The sequence below is a fragment of the Phascolarctos cinereus genome, unplaced genomic scaffold, assembly GCF_003287225.1.
Source record: "Phascolarctos cinereus isolate Bilbo 61053 unplaced genomic scaffold, phaCin_HiC Scaffold_4;HRSCAF=312, whole genome shotgun sequence".
NCBI classification, from domain to species: domain Eukaryota; kingdom Metazoa; phylum Chordata; class Mammalia; order Diprotodontia; family Phascolarctidae; genus Phascolarctos; species Phascolarctos cinereus.
Window position 1 is genome coordinate 54,407,355 of NW_027555847.1, and position 21,403 is coordinate 54,428,757.

General features: G+C 39.5%; 1 protein-coding gene across 11 annotated transcripts in view; it reads left to right on the plus strand.

Annotated features, from left to right (window-relative positions):
• ATG7 (autophagy related 7) overlaps nucleotides 1-21,403 on the plus strand; it is a 250,217-nt gene that overhangs the window by 59,786 nt on the left and 169,028 nt on the right. For all 11 annotated transcript variants that reach the window (XM_078152206.1, XM_020981051.2, XM_020981053.2 and 8 more), the window contains 2 exons: nucleotides 1,762-1,837; nucleotides 17,017-17,097. In XM_078152206.1, coding sequence (XP_078008332.1) covers nucleotides 1,762-1,837; nucleotides 17,017-17,097 — 157 coding nt within the window. The remainder of the gene's footprint in view (nucleotides 1-1,761; nucleotides 1,838-17,016; nucleotides 17,098-21,403) is intronic.

Consider the following 21,403-nt stretch of genomic DNA (forward strand, 5'->3'; position numbering starts at 1 on the left):
GAGACTCTGTTTTGTTAGCTTGACTTTTCTAAAGGTTTTCTCAGTCCTTACATTCTGTACTAGAAAAATCTGACTCGACTCCTTTCCTGAGAAAAGAGCTTAGGAAAGCCCGGGACTGACAAGAACATATACTATTATAAGAATATATGCTATTATATAAGTCTTGTTAATATTAAGCACTTCCAGTGTTCATATAAAGCTCATCTACAACCTGAGGGTGAAGGAAGGAAGAGCTGGGTTGTTTGTGATTCATGTTTGCCTGGGGCCTATGTCAGTGGCCTGCATACCAAAGGTACATAATGTATGATCAGTAATTCCCAAACTTTACCAATATGATCACACCATTATAGCATCAGAACACTTTGGAGACCTCTGGTGGTAGTATTGTACTATTTATGTCCATTGATTGAGAAAATACATGATGACAAAGAGCTACTTTGTTTTATGTTTTATTTTTTATTTTTTTAAATGAACTTGTATTTTATAAACTACAATAGCATTGACTTTTGAAAAATGGTAATAGGTGATACATAAATATGTATATATGTACACATACATATATGTAAAACATTTATAGTCTCCTCAAGGTATGTTTGCTTTTTAATGGATTTTCTTAATGTAACTCTTTGGCCCCTCCATAGAGTTCCATAGCCTCTAGGTTAGGAATCCTTGATACATATTTAATCGTCCAGGGACAATATCAAGTCTGAGTGGGATTTGGTCAGACCGCCTATGATTTGTCAGAGAGAATCTGCCTGAACTCACAGAAGAACCTCAGTTTAAGACTTAGAAACGGTAAAATAAAAATAAGAAGCTTGTTGCATTTAGAAAGCAGTGAGAAAATGTTAGTGCTCTTAAATCTTCTTAAAGATTTTCTTGACGTGTGGGTGAGATTGACCTGCTAGATCACAGATAGGCAAGCCACATTGCATTTGAGCCGACATTCATACTTGAGTCATAGACAATACAAACTAGGAAAAACCAGTCCTTAAAGGCTTTTTCCCCAGTTTTCTGAAAGTCGCATTGAAAATTAACAAGTATCATAGGTTTGAGGTGTGGCTCAGAGCTTTTTCAGATGGCTAAAAATAATGGATTATGTATAATTCTCATTAAACACTGAAAAGCAAAATTCAGGAGTGCAGAAGCCATTGGGTAGGCAGTGGTTGCTGGGGTTCAGATCAGGGAGCAGCTTTCCTGTCCTCAGTCTTTTTTTTTTTTTAATCACTTATTCCTCAGTCCAGGCTGAATCTGTGACAGCTTCCTGATTGAAAGTATTTTGATTTGAGAGGACACTGTTAATCCTCATGTTCATTAATCTGAGCATCTTCCAGATGATGTTTTCTATCCTGATCGTGGGTGAAGTGAAGGTCCTTTGATACATTTCTTGGGTGGCATAGGCCATATGCCATTATTATTCAGGAAGGAGTGATTTAGAGTTTCTGCCTACTTGGTGTCTACAAATCTATTTCTTTTTTCCCCTTGGGAAGTGTTTATGTTATTAGCCTATGAAATAGAGGATTGAAAGTCCTCTCTGCAGTGGACTTTTCTTTGGGGTCCACTTGAGAAGAATGCTGTGTTTTAAGAAAGATTATGCTTTAGACAAGGCCATTTGACTTGGGAGGAATTAGTTCTTTCCTGCTGCATAGAAAGGACATCATGGTCACCCTTTAAAAGTCACATGGCTCACCTCTTGGATCATCTTCACATCTGTTAAGTATAAACTGTTGCTGTTGAGTGGCTCTGATTCTTTCCTTTTCCCAGGGGCTACGCTGTTGCTAGTAGCAGTGATGACCGCATGAATGAACCTCCCACTTCACTTGGGCTTGTGCCTCATCAGGTTAGTGATTTGGAAATGAAATAAAACCTTTGGACCTGAGCCCAGTGATGCAAGGAAAAGGCAATTTGGGTCATTTCCAGCTATTCACTTTGGCCCAGCCCAAAACCTATGACCACTCTATTGTCCCTTGAGTGTGGGGGTGGGGAACTGCCCCAGGCCTCTGAGAGAGGAGATTTATGACCACCTACACAGTTACTCTAGATGAAGAATTCATGGGAATTATCAAAAAAAATCACTTAGATGACTTGAAGTGTTTAGCATATTGACCTACTTATCAAATATAAAACTATTTTTAGTAGAATCTAATCTTGCATGTAAGTATAAATGCCGAGAAATCTATAGTGTGGCTGAAAAGCCTCCATGTCTTTGCAGAAAATACATTTGGAAAAGCCTTGTGAGTATAGCCATTTCCACAGTAAAATGTAAAGTACCAGTAAAATTCAGTTGGAAGCTGGATCATCTTTCCTCTTGCCTTTTTTGCTATTATTTGAGATGTTTAAAGAATTTTTTCCTTGGATTTTGTGAATCATTTCTTTTACAGCTCAATTTAGAATATGGAATATGAAAAGTTACCAAAATCAGTGCTTTCATGAAAGCATGACCTTGATCATCAGCTGTGTTGGGGGATTATCAAGGAAAAAGTTGTACAATTTTATTGCTAGAAGAGATCTTAAAAAGAAAGTCTAGCCCCCAGTTTTCATCTTTAAAATTTTATTGACGTTTTTGGTTTTTTACATCTCAGTTCTTTTCCTAGATGTCCTTTTCCCCACCTCCTCCAAACCTGCCTTTGTCATAAAGGAAAAGAGTCAAGCAAAACTGACCAGTACATTTGTGGTTGTCCATGTCTGCCACATCCAGGATCCATACTCATCTGACATCTAGATTCAGTATTTTTTTAAAATAAAATTTTATTGATAGATTTTTTTATACCACCTGCCTTTCCCAATGTATCATTTTCCCTCCCAGAGATTAAGAATAAAAAAGAGGAAAAATAAAAATTTAGTGAAACTAACCAATATAGAGAAAAAAATGTCATCATAAGTAATAATACATACCCATAGCCCCACCTGAAAAGAATTGGGGGGAAGTGCCTTCTTTTATCTCTTCCTTGAGACCAAACTTGATCATCATCATTTTACAGCATTCAGTTTTGATTTGGATTGGGGGTTTTTTGGACTGTTCTTTCCATTTACATTATTGTATATATTGTTTTCCTGGTTCTGTTTACTTAAGTGTTCATATTAGTCATTGAATTTATTCTGAATCCATTTGTGAGTAAAGTTACTAAAATAGGTCTTGACCTGTTCCACTCCCGAGCATGTACCCCAAAGCATCTTTTTCTTTACTTTATTTTTCTTTACTTTATTTTCTTTACTTTTCTTTACTTTGTTCTAGTTTTGTTTCCATTGCTCTTCATCAGTTCATACGTGTCTTTCCATGTTTCTATAAATTGTTCATATTCTTGGTTTCTTGAGCTATATAGCATCTCATTTCATTCATTTATTCATTCGTCTAGCATTCATCTGGCAGTTTAAGCTTTTCCCCATTCTGTGGGTACTCATCCTGTCAATAGCTTTTTGCTGCCACAAAAATTGCTTCTATGAGTATTTTTTCGTGTTCATACATGACTTTGCTTTTTGTCTTTGACTTCCTTGGGGTATGTGTCCTGTAGTGGGGGTTGCTAGGTCAAAGGTTAGGAACTTTTACAAATAATTACAAATCCTTTTCCAGAAAGGTTTGACTTTCTGCAACCCCTCCAGCATTGACTATTTTTTTTTATCATCTTATCCAGTTTGAAAGGGATGAGGTGAAATTTCAGATTTTTGAATTTTGTAGCCTCCTTGTTTTGTAGAGACAGAAAATGAGATTAAAGAGAGGAAATGATTTACCCAGGGTTATTCATGAACTTAGCGGCAGAGCCTGGACTGGAAGCCAGGTCGTCTTATTTTACATATGCCACGTTGCCTTGTTTGACAGTAATATATTAATCCTATCAAACTTCTTCTGTCTACATTTCAAATAGGACAAAATAGATCGTGTAATGAACATTTATGCAGGTGAGCAGATAAGGCACTGACCTGTACCCCCCAGGCCTTAGTTCAGACCACCTTGCCCATTTTGACATTCATTAATTCCCCTCACTGGTGACCTTCAGAGATGTGCCCTCATTTTCACTTTGCTGGTTCTCACTGAAAATGACCTTAATTAAATTTTCAATCACAGCCCAACACTAGCTTCCTTCTCTCTGTCTTTTATGTCAAATTACTATAATTACAGTTTTCTCACTGCCTAGACCAGAAGGCAGAACATCTCTTTTTAAAGATGTCATGTCAAAATTCAAGAAGCCTGATTTTTAAAGTACTCTGTCAACTAATTATGCTCGGTATTATTTGTCCCACTGAACCCCAAAGTGATTTGCCATTCTTTTACTTCCCCTAGTCCTTGTTTCTCCCTTTTTTGCGCCTGAAGGGTTATTTTAGTTGGTCTTCATTTGGCCTTTTCAGAGACTGAAGACAAGCAGCCATATATGGATAGGGTTGTAGCACTTGTGTAATTGCTTGCTTATGTTATTGAAAGATTTAAGCTTTTATTTTTAGCCATGCTCTAAAAAGAAAGTCTATAAAGAACCTTATAAGTTAAGCAGGTTTTTGTGTCTTCATTTAAGACTTGGAATTTTTTTTTAAAGTAGAGTTCATCAGTTTATGCAATTGTTGTGATTAGAGGAAGATCATTTCCACAATAACACTGAGCTGTTGCAATATTTTGATCCAAGCTCAACGCTTTATTTCTACTTTCCCTGGGTTTTGGGGACAAATGATTTCCTGTTGGAGAGGTACTTGGTATCTTCTCCTCATGCACTTTATGTACAGTATGGCCATGGAGACAGTGTAAACAGCCTTAGTTCTTGGGCTTCATTTGTCTTTTTCTTCAAAGAGATTTTTGATTGTGTTCTGTGGGATGGGATGTTTTATAAATATGATCTTCTTGAACTGAATGTCACTAGGGCCCCGATGGCTCATTGTGTAATTTGGGCAAAGTTTCTTAGTTTCTCTAGGCAATAATTCTTCCATATTATTAACAATACCTTACATTTATGTAGTGCTGTGTAAGTCACAAAGTACCTTCAAAGAATTGCCTCATTTTGTCCTCACAATATCCCTTTGAGGGTAGTTAGGGCAAGGATTGTTGTGCCCATTTTATAGACGAGGAAATTGAGGTTCATTCATGAAAGTGAAGCCACTTGCCCAAGGTCATCCTGCTACAAAGCAGGAGAACCAAGACTTGAGCTTCTGGTTTCTTATTTTTCCCACAATGCTGTGCTGCCTGTGGGACTTAGAAGAAACAGAAATTGGCTCATCTATGGACCAGTCAAATGTGGAGAGTCTTTATTTAGGCCCCAAACAGTAATGATGTTAATTTTTGAAAACCCACTTTTATTGAGTAGCAAAGCAATAAAGTCAGTACAAGATGCACTTCTCTTTAATGTTTGCTCCATTTACAAATGGGTTAGATTCTTCATATAGGCACAAGAGAAATTACTTTCCACCTAATTCTTTCTTCAGGACAATTAAACATTGTGGCAGTTAAACGTTTTAATGGCAACCCCTGTAAACTGAAAGTTCTTATTCCCAAAGTGTTGTCTTGTTCTGGCTCCTGGGGCTGTGACTAGATTCTAGGAGAGCAGAACCTGCCTTTTGTTACTTTGGTGAGAGTTTGTAACCCAGAGCCATAGAGTGTTAGAATGCCTGCTGATGAATTGCGCTGGATGCCCGTGCACAGGTCATGGCTCTCTTATAGGCTGTTGAAAGATCTTCCGTGTGACTTGAAGGAGTAGCCCCTTCACCCGAAGTCCCTCACAACTGTCTCTGAGTGGAGTGCTGAGGGCCTGAACAAGGATGATAGAATTGAGTGGAGCAGAGTTGGGAGAAAGGGATAGTTTTAAGAGATGTTGCCAGTCGGAAGGAGTGACAAGATTCAGCCACAAATTGGAGGTGGGGGTAGAAAGAAAAAGAAGAGTCAAAGCTGACTCTGATGTTTTTGATACTTGGTAATTGGGAAGATTAGCACATTAGGATAAAGCTTTGATATCCACAGTCTGTAAGGAATAGGTACAGCATGATACCAGCGAGAGTGCTCAGACTGGAGTCTGCTCGGGCTTCGAATCTCAGCTTGCCCTGTGTGACCTTGGACAGATCACTCATCCTCCTCGGGTGTCAGTTTCCTTGTCCAGATGACCTCTCAGGGCCTTTCCAGCTCTAGGTCTATGATCCCGTGGTTCTGTGATACAAATTTACAAGAGAAGTGGCCATTACTTAATGGCTGAATGTTGATAAAAGATATGAGCAGAGAATTCTTGAAGAAACACAGATTGTTAAGCATTTGAAAAATTGGTCAAACTCATCATTAGAGAAATGCACATTAAAGTAACTTTGACCTTCATAAAATTAGTACAGATGGTTAAAAATGGTAAAATTCAATTATGGTAGGCTCTGAAGAAACAGGCCTACTATTGCCCTGCTGGTGATGCAGTGGATTGATGAAATCTGTCTGGAGGGCTTTCTGGCAATGTGCAGTGAGTTACAAAACTTAGTCCCTTTGACCTAGTGGTCCTACAACCAGGGCTATCTCCTCAACCTAATAATGTCTTCTAATGTTATTAAGAAGGGGAAAAGGTTTTTGTTTCCAGCAGTATTCATTTATTTGTATTATAAACAACCTATCTTTCCAACAGTTGAAGAATGGCTGGATAAAATGTATACTATTGGCAGATTGAAATATTACTATTTTTTTTTTTTTGGTGAGGCAATCAGGGTTAAGTGACTTGCCCAGGGTCAGTGTCAAGTGTCTGAGGTCAGATCTGAACTCAGGTCCTCTTGACTCCAAGGCCAGAACTTTATCCACTGCGCCATCCAGCTGCCCCACGATGAAATATTATTAAAAATTGGAGTAGATGATTGCTAAAGTCCATCCCAGTTCTAAATCTTGTGAATCTGTTGTATACTAAAAACGGCAACTATGAAATATGGAAAGTGTTGTATGAAGTGATGCAGAAAGAAGAGAGGAGAATCAGGAAAAAGCCATGAATATTGGGTTTTTTCTATATAAAACTATATAAAACAACAATAAGCTATGCAAAACAAAGCTATATAAAAATGCAGCAAAATCTTTTTAATACACAGAAAGAAGACTAGAAAATGACAGAGCAAGTGGGATATATAAAAGTTTGTGTTTTCCTTTTGGTGTAGTTTAGTTTTACACAATCAGGATAACACAAGATTTAGCAGCTTCTACATTAAAGGACCACAGGGCATGGAATATAATATTCCGGAGGGCAAAGAAGATAGGATTCCAACCAAGAATCACCTACCCAGCAAAACTGAGTATAATCCTTCAGGGGAAAAAATGGTCATTCAGTGAAATAGAGGACTTTCAAGCATTCCTGATGAAAAGACCGGAGCTAAACAGAAAATTTGACTTTCAAATACAGGACTCCAGTGGAACATGAAGAGGTAAACAAGAAAGAGAAATCATAAGAGACTTATTAAAATTGAACTGTTTACATTCCTGCATGGAAAGATGATATTTGTAACTCATGAGACCTCTTTGTCAGTAATAGGGTAGTTGAAGGAAAAAAATTGTATGTGTGTATATAGAGATAGATAGATAGAGGGTACAGGGTGAGTTGAAGATGAAGGGGTCATATCTGGAGTTTTATTTTATGTGTGATTTTTATTCCTCAATTATTCACTTCTGTTAGTATTCTTAATTTTATGACAAAAAAAATTTTTTTAAGAGAAACGTAGTGCGATACTTAGGCCCAAGGGCTGCCTGTTCAGTCTAAATTGAAAGTAGGACCCAAGCTAGACAGAAAGGATTTTTTGTTCCTCATTCGCTAGGGCGCGCTGAGAGATGAAGCTCTACAGGCTAGCTAGATCAAGATGGAACTAGAAAGAGTTAAATTCTAGCTGTAACTAGTTAGTGACATGACCTTAAGAAGTCATGTAAACTTTCTGCTCCTCAGTTTCCCAGGCAGTAAAACATGAGAATTAGCTAGATGAGCTCTGAGGTCCCGTTCTGCTCTTCAATTCAGTGGATTTAGTTCAATAGCTTAGGTCATTCTTGGAAAACAAGGCAGAGCCATAGCTGATGAGCAGGGTCTAGATTCTGAGAACAAGGGGGAGGTGCCAGGGACTGGGGAATCTTTTAGCTGGACCAGGATGGATTTGGCATGGACTCTAAGGAAAGTGACTTTTATTTTTGTCTTTGAATCCTCAGTGCCTAGTAGAGTGCCTTGCACATAGTAGACACTTAATAAATGCTTTTGAATGTAATTTAGAAGAGTCTTCACAAGTGTTTAAAATTTTTTTAATTATACACTTAAAAACAACCTACAAAAATAACAATGTAGAGTAATTCACCAAATAAAGTCTTTAAATCTAAACTATTTACATTTGATTAGGGAAAAGTATATTCATTTTAGAAAGAAATTATGCTAATTTAGTCTACATCTTTTTTTCAATCCATTTGTGTATCTACAAAGTGTTGCTTTTCTTATATTTGATATGCATGGTTATAATCTTATTTGTATTCTTATCCTTCCAACCTTGTTTTGTGTCACCCTAAAGCCTCTAATATTTGTTTGCATGGTTCATGTTTTTTATCTCTTACAACACAGTGGCTTTCTCTTAAATTAATTTAGCATAATTTGTCTGAACATTGTCTAATCACTGGACATAGATTGTTTCCAGTGTTTCAGTTTTACAGATAAAGTATATGGGAATGTTAATGCACAGATGCTTCCCTTGCCACCATTCCTGTCTGCATAAGGACAGCAGACATTTATATCATGCTGCTGTAAGCTTTGCAAAGCACTTTAAATTTATTAACTCATTTGGTCCTTATAACAGCTCTATGAGGTAGGTGCTGCTATTATCCCCACTTTACGATGAGGAAACTAAGGCTGAGGTTGACTCATAGTATATAGCATTGGAATCACTGAATCGGAGAGCACAATCATATTTGTACCAACCTATGTTCCCACTAGCATTTAATAGAGGGCCTGTTTCCCCTGAACAAGGTGATCTCTAAGGTCCTTTACAGCTAAAAATCCATGAGCCTATGACTTCTCGGTTATTTTTATATTCACTTAAGAAAGGAGACAGTTACCTCCTAAAATATCCCAAGGGTTGTGGAGCTCTGGCAAAATTCGTTATGGGAGGCCAGGAGAAGAAATTGGGGAGGCCACTGACTTGGAGGAAGGGTTCTGTAGATCAGCCAGGCCAGGCAGTATGTGAGGCCGCAGAAAGGATAGGGGCATTTTTCTTCCTGAGCCCCTTCTCTGACCCATGGTGCCCCCAGAGACAAATGGGAAAGGGAAGGCAGGGACTTTCGTGTACATCATAAGTTATCCCTGAAGGATTTAAACATGACTTTTCCAGTTAAAGAAGTTGTATATTGCAAGAGTCCAAGAACTTAGTGTGATTAGCTGGTGAAACGATCCTGACTAAAATGTGAGATCCCACTTATTCTCGTAAGAAAAAAAGTTGGAAAACTAAACTGCGGTTTATGATGGAGGTGGGCAGGGAGTTTGCTGGGGATAGAAGAACTGAAAGAATGCCAAGGAATGAAACAAGGCTGACTTAATTCTCTTAACTTTTCCTAGGATGATAGGTGAGGCCCAGAGCCAGCTGGACCCTGGTTTTTCTACCCTTCGTGATTTAATGCTTGGAGGAAAGGCGGGACAGTGATGCTAAGTGAAGCTGTTGTATGAAGGAGGGAGCCCTGTGGTTTGCTAGCAATTGTGCAATAACAAACTTTTCCATTTGGGCCTTAAACTTAATTAAAACACTGCTCTTCAGCCAAGATTTATCTTACGTTGGGGGCTGGTTTATAGTAATGTGAACTCTGGGCCCTAGAAATATTGCCAAATCTGCAAGAAGCTGGTGTAAGATTAAGTCAACAGGTTACAGTGGGGTGTGTGTGTGTTTGTGCACATGCACACGTGTGTGCGCGTGTTCATATATGTATACCTGTTCGGGAAACTTTATTTTTCTCTGTTGGATTTTAGATTGCTATAAGAGGTAGCCATGAATTTTGGTCTCAAACTGCTTATTTCTAGCTATCATAGGCATAAATACTGTCTAAAGAGGTCTAAAAAAAGGAGGATTTTTCTCTCCTTTATTATATTTTCTTTCTCCATTTTATTTTATTGATTTATTTATAATAGAAATAATAACTAAAGGTAATTGGAATTTGCCTAGGCACAGCTGTTTCTGTTCTCTAGCTGCTTCTTCCCTTTCCTCTTTTCCTTTTCAACCTTTTTCTTTCTTCCTTTTGCTTTCTTTTCTCCCTTCTCTGTACAGCCATACCATTCCCTGTTAGGCAGGCCAGAAAGGTAGGAATTAGTGTTCTGGAAACTGAGGTTTAGCTGAAGTGACTTGTCCTTCTATGGCGTGTGAATCCTGGCTCTGAAGCTTGAGGCTGGGTTTTCTGACTCCCAAGACTAGCACTGGCTCCATTGGACAGAAGCATCATACTCTCTAGCCAGAACCAGATTAAGATGTCCTTGGGAAATGTTTAACAAAATAAGTAAAAATGCAATACAACATAGGTAATGTTCATTTGTAGTTTTCTAAGTTGGTATGCAGCCTCAGGAATTGGTTTCTCTTTGAGTTTGATATCACTGCCCTAGACCACCCTGCTGAGATACTGAGAGCTGAGGTATCGAGGAGATTAGACACCTGTACACTCTTTGGGTTGTTGAGATACTGGTTTCTTGTGGCTTTCTTTGCTCTGACCTTTCTCTTTTCTCTCCTTTGTTGATTCTTTATCCAAATCATTGACATTGGCTATTGTATTGGCTTTCATGGCCATGTTCTACTAGGACAGCTTCCTCTCCAGCCCCATTCTCTCTCTAGGGCTCCATCCCCACATGATTCACTGCCTATTGGACATTTCAAATAATGGGTTTCATAGACATCTCAAACTCAACATATTCAAAAGAGAACTTGCCTTTTTCTCCAAAACTCTAATTTCTTCCAGACCTCCATGTTTCTGTCAAGAACATCACCATCTTTTCATATCCCTTCTTTTACCATCTTGGTGTCATCTTTAACTCTCCTTCAACTTACACATCCATTTAGTAGCCAGATCTTGTGGTCTGTACCTCCATGACATCTGTCCCATTCAGTCTTAGTTCAGGCCCTCATTTCCCCTTGCCTGCACTATTATAATAGACTCTTAATTAGTCCTTTCTCCAATCCATCCTCCATCTAGCTTCCAAAGTGATTTTCCTAAAGTGCAGGTCTGACCAAGTCCTCCTTCTAATTTCACTAATCTCCAGTGGCCCCCAATTGCCTCCAAGATTAAACATAGATGCCTCTGTTTGAAATTTAAAGCCCTTCATAATTTGGCGTCAACCTACTCTTTAGTCAGTTGATAAACATTTATTGAGCCACTACTATGTGCCAGGTACTGTGCTACTTTTCCACCGTTATTATACGTTACTCCCCTTTACACATTCTGTGGTCCAGCCAAACTGGCCTTGCTGTTCTTCACACACCATGTTCTTATATTTCATATCCAAGTCTTTGCAGTGACTGACCCCTGGGCCTGAAATGTGCTTCTTTTCACTTGTACAATTTCGAATCCTTATTTCCTTCAAGACTCATGTCAGTGAACAGCTACCTAAATCCTTTTGGGATTTCTCCCCCCGTTACAGCTTTTTGGGGCCCCCACTCCCAAAATTGCTGTGTATTTATTGTACCTATAGTCTGTGTATCCTTGTTCATGTACAGGTTGACTCCCTCTGCGGAATGTCTTAAGACTAAGTCACTTTAGTTTTTGTATCTCCAGAGCCTGATTGAATGATTGATTTGGGGGATAGCTTTAGGAAGGAAGTAGGTTTTGAACTGGGCCAAGATAATATTTGTCTCCATGTAGGATATAACAGATAGAGCCCTGAGCCCTAGTCCTGACTCTGCCATTAAAGAATTGTGTGACGTTGGGCAATTCTAACTTCTCTGGGCCTTAGTTTTCTCATCTGTGAAATGAGGGCATTGGAAGAGATGGCCTCTACACATAGAGTTGTCTGTGTGCCACTTTCTCTTCCTTTATTCCTGTGCTGAGGATGAGAAGTAAGGAGGCACAAGGGTGGGGATAGGTTGGCATAGGAGAGCTGGAGGAGATGAATGGATCCTTTTTTGAAATTTTGTGTGTGTGTGTGTTGTTAAGAAAAACAAAACCTCTTTTCTTCTTCTCTCTTCTTCCCCCTTGTAGATGTTTTTGTCTTTTAGGGAGGCATTTGGAATCACAGCTAATGCCTATGTGCTACTCATGAGCCCAGTTAGGGCTACTGCAGTTATCTCACTGGCTACAGACAGAGAAAAACACAGTGGGCAAAGGCAAGATCAAAAGAGAGCAAGTCTGAAGAACATTTTATTGTTTTGTATATGTATGTTTTGTTTTTCCACATAACTAACATATATATTCTAACCTTGTTCACCATTAAGAACAACTTTTTTCTTGTTGTAAACTAGATTCATGAATTCATTGGTGCAAGAATACTCCCTCTACCAATACAGATCAACTTCCGTTTTGCCACTTCAAAGTTTTAGAGCCAATATACGTCAGAAGCAGGATTTAAACTCAGGTCTTCTTCTCTCTATCCACCCTGAGAATCCTAAAAGACAATTTTTATTTTAATTTTTTATATCTTTTGTTTTAGCCGCATTCCTCTCCAAATATATTCCTTCTTTCTTTACCCAGTAAGCCATACCATGTTACAGAGAAAGGAAATAAAGCACTAGGTAATACAGTGTCTTTGCACATGCAGTATACCACATCCATAGCCTCCAGAGCGAAAGGAAAGAGGAACATTTTCTCAGCCTTTCTTTGGAGCCAAGCTTGCCATTGTAATGAGATAACATTCGACTGAAAGACATTGAATATCTCTTTGATTTTCATTATCTGCTTTAATTATTTATTATGGCCAACTACCACCATTTCTGCTTTAGAGGGTAGAACATAGAGTCATATGGTGGATCCTCAATCCACGCATCTCAGTAAGGGGAGGAAACACTCGCTCCCTTTAGTTAGAGTTCAGTCTGTGTTTAAATACCTAGATTGGGGGTGGGAGAGGGGAAAGAAGCTTCTGCAGTACCAGGCCAACTTTAGGGTTGTAAAATGAGGTGGGAGGGAAATTACGGTTTGAAGAAAGATTACAGAGGGAGGAGTCACAAAGGACCGTCGATAATGACTTGGGCTCCATCTTGGGGAGTGATTGATGTGAGCCACCAGATAGAAAATAGCAAGGGCTGAGATCTCAGGACAGCTGGCCAAATCTAGAGATGCCCTCCTAATGCTGTTAATTGGTTTTGTGAAGTACACATTAGGTAAAACAAGGGGCAGGTACCTAGCAACAGGCTAACAGTGTGTGGTGGACTGAGTGATATATGGGGTTTCACATTGTGATGGAATTCAGTGTTGTTTGGAACTCACCTGAGAGGTCTTTGCCAGGAAAGGTTACAAGTGTGCATTGGCTTGGGAGGCATCTCTAAAGGTGTTAAGAACCTGGTAAGATTCTGTAGGCCACAGATTCTTAACAGATTTCAGGGAGTTCGTGAACTTGGATGAGAAGAAAAGATCTTTATTTCAATAATCGGTCTCCATTGTAGTACTTTGTATTTTATTCTTTAAAATTTTTAATTAGCAAAAATCTGTTTTCTCTCCCTACCCTTCTCCATTGGGAAAAAAAGAAAAGCAGAACACTTTTAACAAATATTCACAGTCAAAACAAATTCCAGAATTGACCGTGTCCAAAAAATGTATGTCTCATTCTGTACCCTGAGTCCATCTATGTATTTTATGCATTTAAAAATATGATTCTGAGAAGGGGTCCATAGGCTTGACCATACTGCTGCCCAGGGGGGACGATGCTACACCTAGGTTCAGAAACCCTGTTGCCTGGGGGTTCACTGGAGGGGAACTGTGCATGGTAAAGAAGGGCTAGAAGACATGTTTGGGGGCTCACTTCTACCTGCTCCTTATTTCTCTGTTTCTATGTAAGAGTTGTGGGGAAACAGTGTAGTTAGCAACATAAGAGATTAAAGAATGATAGGGGCTAGAGGGAGAGAAATAAAAGGAAAATTTGAATTGCAGTACTGTAGACAAGAACTTTTATTGTATTTAGTTGTAGAAATGGATTTTTCTCCCTTTTGGTTTGGACCTTGGTTAAGCTCTCAGATACCTGAGATGGAAAAAAGGAGGTCATTCATTTGAGGTGCCTCAAGAGGAGCTTTTCTATTTTAATTTACCCCTAGTTGGAATCAGGTCTCTTTAGCTTTAGGCCTTCTTTTCTCAGCTTTATGAATATTAGTGTCCTTGCAGTTGTTGTTAAACTCTATTCCTTCAGAAAACTTTCACCTCTTCCTAATCAAACTGGTGTCTGGGGGCACCAACTTTGCACAGATGATTGTATAGCAGAGGCTGCCTAACCAGAATACTCTTCTCCTCTCTCCTCTTCTTCTCTCCCCCATTCTCTCCATCTTTTTTCCTTTCTCCTTCTTATCTTTCCAACTCTCTCCCTTCTCTCTCCTTTCTTTCTTCCCCTCTCTTCCCTTCTTTTCTCTCCTATTTCCCTCTTTTCCTCTCTTCCCCCTCCTTCCTTTATTTTCTTCTCTCCCCCCCTCTCTCTTCATCTCTTCCCTCTTCTCTCCCCATCTCATCTTCCCCACCTCTTCCCTCTCTTTTCTTCTTCTTGCTCTCTCCCCCCTTCCCCCCCCTTCTCTGCCCCAACGTGAACTGTTTTAGCAGAGGCATCTCAGTATTCTGTGTCCATACAAAAAAATGGTAAGCTTTTGGAGATTAAAACTATTAAAGATAACTATATATGCTTTTTAATTAAGGTAAAATGTGGCAAGCTGTGATACAGAAGACATAGCTTACTGAAAGTAAATGTAAAAGGCTATTAAGACTCTGTTTTGAGGTACAAGGGGTTCTAACTAATCTTTCAATTCCAACATTCTTTTATGTCCATAGCTGCCAAGTCCTGTCATAAGATTAATATTGCTATAGGCCGCTTAGATTGTTATTTATTAACCTCTCTTTGGTATTGTGCACTGAGATGTTGCATTTTTTAAATTTAAATTTAATTTTCAAATAAATGTTTTATTCATTTTTCATTTTCTTTTTTGTATTGCTGTTACTCAACCTTCCCTCTTCTCCTCTTGATTGCTAAAAGAACCCTCAGAACCCTTCTTTGGAGCAAATATACTTTCATAAAACCAAGTATCCCGTTGGCTCCATCTAGCCATAGAACACTTCCCTCTGCATGTGCAGCCCACCCACTCCCTCTGCCAAGAGGAGGGAGACATGCGCCGTGCTCAGACCCCACTGCCTTGAGCTGAACTCTTACGTCTCTCAGCTCTGTTTTCCTTTACATGATTGTGGCCCTTGTGTAAACAGTTCTTCTGGCTCTACTCCGAGGCACTGAGGCCCTGAACATAATGTTTTCTGCCCTGCCCTTCTCTGGCAGCCACCAAGGATTTGGGCCTGGCGTTGGGAAATGGTCAGCATGGTGCTGAGGCATGTGGAACTGAGAGACTGCCTCATTTCCCAAGATTGATGACCATCATTCCTAATTAATCATTGGTCATTTATAAAAGAGACAAACTCCATCTTTCAATTTTAGATTAATTTTAGATCTTGTTGCATAACACCAAATATATTAAAATATTGTGATGATCACTTCCTCCAGGTATATCCCTCCAATACTGAGTTCTCTACTAGTAATAGAACAGTTTGATATTTGCTGTAAGCGTACATGTAGGCTTGTTGAATGTTCATTTATGTAGCACTTTAAAGTTTATAAAGCATTTTACAAATATTTTATCCTCACAACAAACCAATTGTTGTCCTCATTTTACAGATGAGGAAACTGGAGCTGAGAATAGTTAAATGACTTACCCAGCATCATACAGCTAGTAATTGTCTGAGGTTGAATTTGAATTCAGATCTTCTTGTCACCAGGGTCCAGAGCTCTTTTTACTATATCACTTATCTGCCAGAGGGGACTTTAGAGATCACCTATTCCAGTGATCACCTAACCCTTTATTTTACAGATTGGGAAATGCCAACATGTAATTAGCCAAACTCAAAAGTGAAGCATGTGCTGTTCCATTGGCACTTTCTGTTGTTTGTTTTTGCTTTTTGAAAAGTTTAATGTTTTTGAAGATGATTTACTTATAACAGTGCATTTTTAAAAAAATACAATTTTATTGATATCTTTTGTTTTCATATCACTTACACTTCCCATTTTCTCCCTTCCTCAGCCCTTCCAAGAGATCCGTTTTTATAACAAAAAAAAAGAGGAAGTAAAAGTTCAATAAAGCTTATCAATAAATAAAAATTTTTTGATGCAGCATTCAAAATTTATATTCCCCTATTCCATCCTCCCTAACCCCCCATGAAGGATGCTTTCTCAGTTATGGTACAAAGAATGGATCAGCACGTGCCATTTGGCAATATGAATTGACTTTTTCAGAGGTATCTAGTGGTCTAAAGCAGAAGTGTTGGATACTCCGCCGGTGGGCCCCATGTAGCCCAGGACACTCGAACCAGATTGAAATGTAATTGGTAAATATGTAGCAGAGCAATAATAGCATAAAACAGATAATTATTACATTTTAAAATAAGCCATGATGCTGCCCCCGGGGATCTTATGTATGGTTAGTGGCCCCCATTGCTGTTGGAGTCTGACACCACTGATCTAAATCCCTTTTTTTTTTAGATGTTAGATTTTGAAACCCATTTCTTGGATTTCCCCTCAAACTTTTTTTCTTAAATCAACTGCAGTCAAGAGTTTTATGCTGCAGGTGGTGCTGTTCTCCTACTTATTAGGAGCAGCTTGCATTTTAACACTGCTGTGTCTCTGCCTTACATTAAATCAAACACCTGCAGATAAACTTAATGGTAGAAACATGGCGAGGTCATGGAGCCACCCCTGCCCCCCAGGGCTTGCAGAACAGTGTTCTGCATTCACCTCTGTTTCTAGGGGAATAGTGCGGGGCTGGGTTGCCACACCTGGCCCATCCCCCTCCTTGGCAGGCATGAAGCTTGGATGGGGGGGGCGGGGATCTGTTCACTGTGGTCTCATGTGAAGTGTTACTGTTTTGTTTCAGGTCCGAGGGTTTCTGTCAAGGTTTGATCACGTCCTTCCCGTCAGCCTGGCCTTTGACAAGTGCACTGCTTGTTCCTCTGAAGTAAGTCCCTCTGCGTCCGGCTGGCTTGCTTTATTCACCACTTTGGTGGCTTGTATTTGACTTCTGTATCCCCGTAAATATCATGAGAGACATGAAGCCAGACTTGTAGTGGCTTTGGATGGGGAGACGGGGCTGGGAACCCTGGGGCTCAGGGTGTTTTCTTTTTCCATCTACTTAAGCTCTCTGACCCACATTATTCTTGCCAAAAAAAAAGGAACCAGCCTGTAAAGACTTGGTTTATGGTGTCTGAACAAAAAGCTGAATTTCCTACCTCAGATCCATATCAGTTATTGGAGCCCCACAGTTTTGTTCATAGCTTCAGCTTCTCTAGCCTGACTTCTTCCCCCCCCCGGGTCTGCCTACCTCCAGGTCTGGCCTGTGTGTTACCCAAGGGATGGGGTGCCAGGCACACTGCCCCCCAGTTGCCTTTGTGTAGTAAATGGAAAGTAAACAAAGATTAGGGTCCTGGGAGGCAGCCAATCAAAGGGCCTTTCAGCTTTGATCTTTCCAAAAAGGCTCTATAAATAGAGCTGGGATGTTGTCCATGGTAATGGAAACTGTCTAATGTATTTTTAGACCATGGTTGTGGCAGGTTTTAAAAATAAATAGTCTTTAAGATACTGTCCATTTTATTTTTACACATGTACGTATGCCATACGTGATTTCCTTTTGCGTACTTTTTCTGTCGTTCTAACGCTGAGTTTCACCAGGGCCTTTTTTGACCTGTGATCCTTGATAGGTCCAGATCTTTACATTCAAGCTGTGTGTGAAATTGTGCTATGTCTGTACTTCTTAGCATGATTTGGGAATTGTTCACCCTGCCCACCTGCTCCTGGCTCCTAGGTATATTCAGGGGGCGGGGAGAAGAAGGCTTGGGTTTCAAAGGCAGTTCCCATTCTTTAATCTGGAATCTGCTCTGCCAGATTCTTTGGCCCTCCAGTGAGAGAGGCACCCTTCCGATGGACGTCTAGGAAAGTTGTAGTCTCACTCCTCATTTGACAGACACAGAGCTGTCATAGACTCCACTTTGGTGCAGTGGGATTCGCAGTGGGATTCCTCCTCCCTCTTTTCCCCAATTTCCTATGCTTAATTCCGGTGTTATGCTTAACTTGGATGATGCATATTTAAGATCTGAGTTAGTCAACGAGCATGTGTTAGGTTCTTACCATATGCCATTCATCGTACTGGATCCTGGGAGTTCAGAGGAAGGCAAAAACACACACGTTTCCTTCAAGGAGCGTTATCTAATGATGAAGATGGCAGAGAAATGACAAGGTGCATATGCCGTCCATAGAGAGAGCAGAGGCAAGTTTGTCTCAGAGGGCAAGGCACCAGCAGCTAAGGGGATTGGCAAATTACCCCCTTTCCTGAAGAAGGCAGAATTTGAGCTGAGTCTTGAAGGAATCCAGGGCATCAGAGGCAGAGATGAAGAGGGAGAGCATTCTGGGAATGAGGGACAGCCAGTGCAGAGTCAGAGCGGGAGATGGACAGGGCAGCTGGATCCTAGAGTCTTCTGAGGGGAGTTAGGTAGAAGACTAAAAAGATAAGCTGTGACGGACTTTAAATGCTGGTGGGGAGGGGGCGGGGGAAGGGGCGAGCATTTATTAAGCACCTCTGTATGCCAGGCACTGTGCTAAGCACTTTACAAATACTACCTCAGTTTGACCCAGAAGACTGTGTGTTTGATCCTAGAGACACTTGGGAGCCACTGGAGTTGGGGGGTGGGGTGACATGAAGGGAAATCCTCTTTACAGGAGAGAAGAGGACAGATTAGAATAAGGAGAGACTTCAAGGCAAGGGGACTGCTGACAGGGCGAGAGGTGATGAGACCCTGAGATGAGGTGGCAGCTGGGGTGGAGTAGAGGTGTAGTCTTAAATAGCTGTGGTGATCTACTAGCAAATGTTTAACAGTTTCCCTGAAAAAACGTTTTATTGCTGTCTTTGGGCTTTATATCATAGTCATTATGACTCCTACTCCGGATTGAGCTTTCCCTTGTGAGAAAGAAAAATAATTAACCAAAAATGTCTGATACAGTGACCACATGAGACAGCGTATACGGTGTGCAGCACCTTTCTGCTGGGTAGGTGAGGGAGGACGAGTTCAGCAGCCTTTCTGTGGGACTTTTGTTGGTTTTCAATTAATTCAGTTATACCTTTTTTTAAGTGACCTTTAAATCTGTTGTTGTAGATTGTCTTGGTTTTGCTTATTTTGCTCTTCATCAGTTTATCCCTGTCTCGCCTTATGTTTCTGAATTCTTCATATTCATCATGTCGTACTACATAATATTCTATTATAGTCATATACGTAGTTATTTTTTAGCCATTCCCCAAATTATGGGTACCCATTTTGTTTTTCATTATTAGCTACCACCAAGAATACCGTTACGAACATTGATAGAAACGCATATGTATTATGCCTTTGTTTCCATTTTTAGTTTTCAATAGCTTCTTCAAAGTAGTGCTCTGTCTCAGTTCAGGACTCCATGGGTGTCTTCGTGCACTTTTCCCTGTAGAAATACAGGCTTTTGGATTACCTGCTTCTAGAGGAACACATCTTGCTTTCTTTGAATGGCTGAGCTAATACGTTACAAAAGAGTGTAATCGCATTAATTTTCATAATGAAATGGTTTGGCACAGGTGTCAGAAGTTTACCTTGTCTTATGTATCTCTCTCTGTTCAGTGAAAGATAATTGAGTTATTTTAAAATAGGATGCAAGAGCTCTCATTTTTTCCTTGTTATACTTCTAGTAATGTTTTTCCCTTTAGAGACCATGTTTACAAAAGTCTGAACAGAACTGATGAGATGAGTTCTAGTCTTGAAACAAAGAATCATTCCGCCTCTCTCTCTTTCACACTTTTAGTAGTAAGCATTACATTAAGTACAGGTATCACTTTTTTGATTTTAACAAAATGATTTCCTGTTGGTGGTCATTCTAAAAGAGGGCTGTTTTACATAAACATGCATGATGATTTAATACAAACTGACTTGGATTTTAGCAACTCTGCTATTCCCATAGAGATCGCTTTTCATGTGGTTAGGGTATTAAGTTTCTTTTGTGCTGAAAAGATTGCTTCATTGGTGCACGTATTTCCTTACAGTAGAAAAAGAGTTTATTTACTTGGCCAACTTAGTCTTTATTAGCAGAGGAGCATGTCATTCCATATTATCTGCAAGCCTGATACAAATACTTTGACGTGACAAATCCAATTATATTTCCATCTTTCTACAGAGTATGGATTTTTCTTAGTACATATCACAATATTTTTCATACTGAATCATGTCGTTTATAGTTGTCATTGTTTTAGGAAGATTCTTCAAGGCTAAAAATGGCCATTTTAAATTCCCTCATGAAATAACTTCTTCCTTTGACCGTTTTCTTTTTCTCTGCCCCTCTGTAGTGGAAAAACAACAACAATAAAACTCTCACTTCTTGATTTAGCTGTTAGTATGGGTAGAGAAAGGGCCCAAGTAGAATAGGCTTCCAACTTCCATGCTAAGAGTTTGTTTTTACTCATTGTTCTAATTGTGACGAGAACAATATATTTTTTCCCCCTTCGTTGCATTTTCCCCCTTTCTTTTTGCATCTGTGGTTGAAGGTCACACAGGCATCTTTACCCTATTGGATCCTACCTGATTTGCTGAGTTAGCTCACGTTATTTTCTTGACCCTGAGCACGTAAGAGGTGGTGGTCAGGTATAGGGGCATTCTTCCACACAGATGCTTGTGTGAGACCTCTCTGAATATTATGAAGTGGACCTTCCATTCATAACTTCAGAAGTTTTTGGATTTCCAGTCAACACATTTTTAGTAAACACCTACCAAGTGCCAAGTACTGGGAATACAAAGATAGGAACGAAACATTCCCTGTCCTCAAGAAGCTTACATTCTACCTGGGGAGGCAGTGTGTACTTGTAGCAATATGGACAAAATAAATGCAAGGTCATTATTTTGGTAGGAGGGCCCTAACCACTGAGGAGGTCAGGAGAAGCCTCACAGAGAAGACATAGCTTGAGCAGAATTTTGAAGGAAACAAGAGATTCATGGTAAAACTTTTATTGTCTATGAGGTTTTTAGAGTCCAGAAAAGGAATTTAGGGTCGTCTAGTATAATGCAAAGTTGTTACTGCTGGGAAAGTAAAATTCGGAAGCCAATAATCCCAAGTGGAATTCTTTATTAATATAATTAATGTCACTAAATTTTTCTTCTTATCTGCGTTTTCCTTTAAATAATTTTTTTTCACAACTGGTTTTCATATATATACATACATGTATATGTATATCATACATACATACATACATACATAGA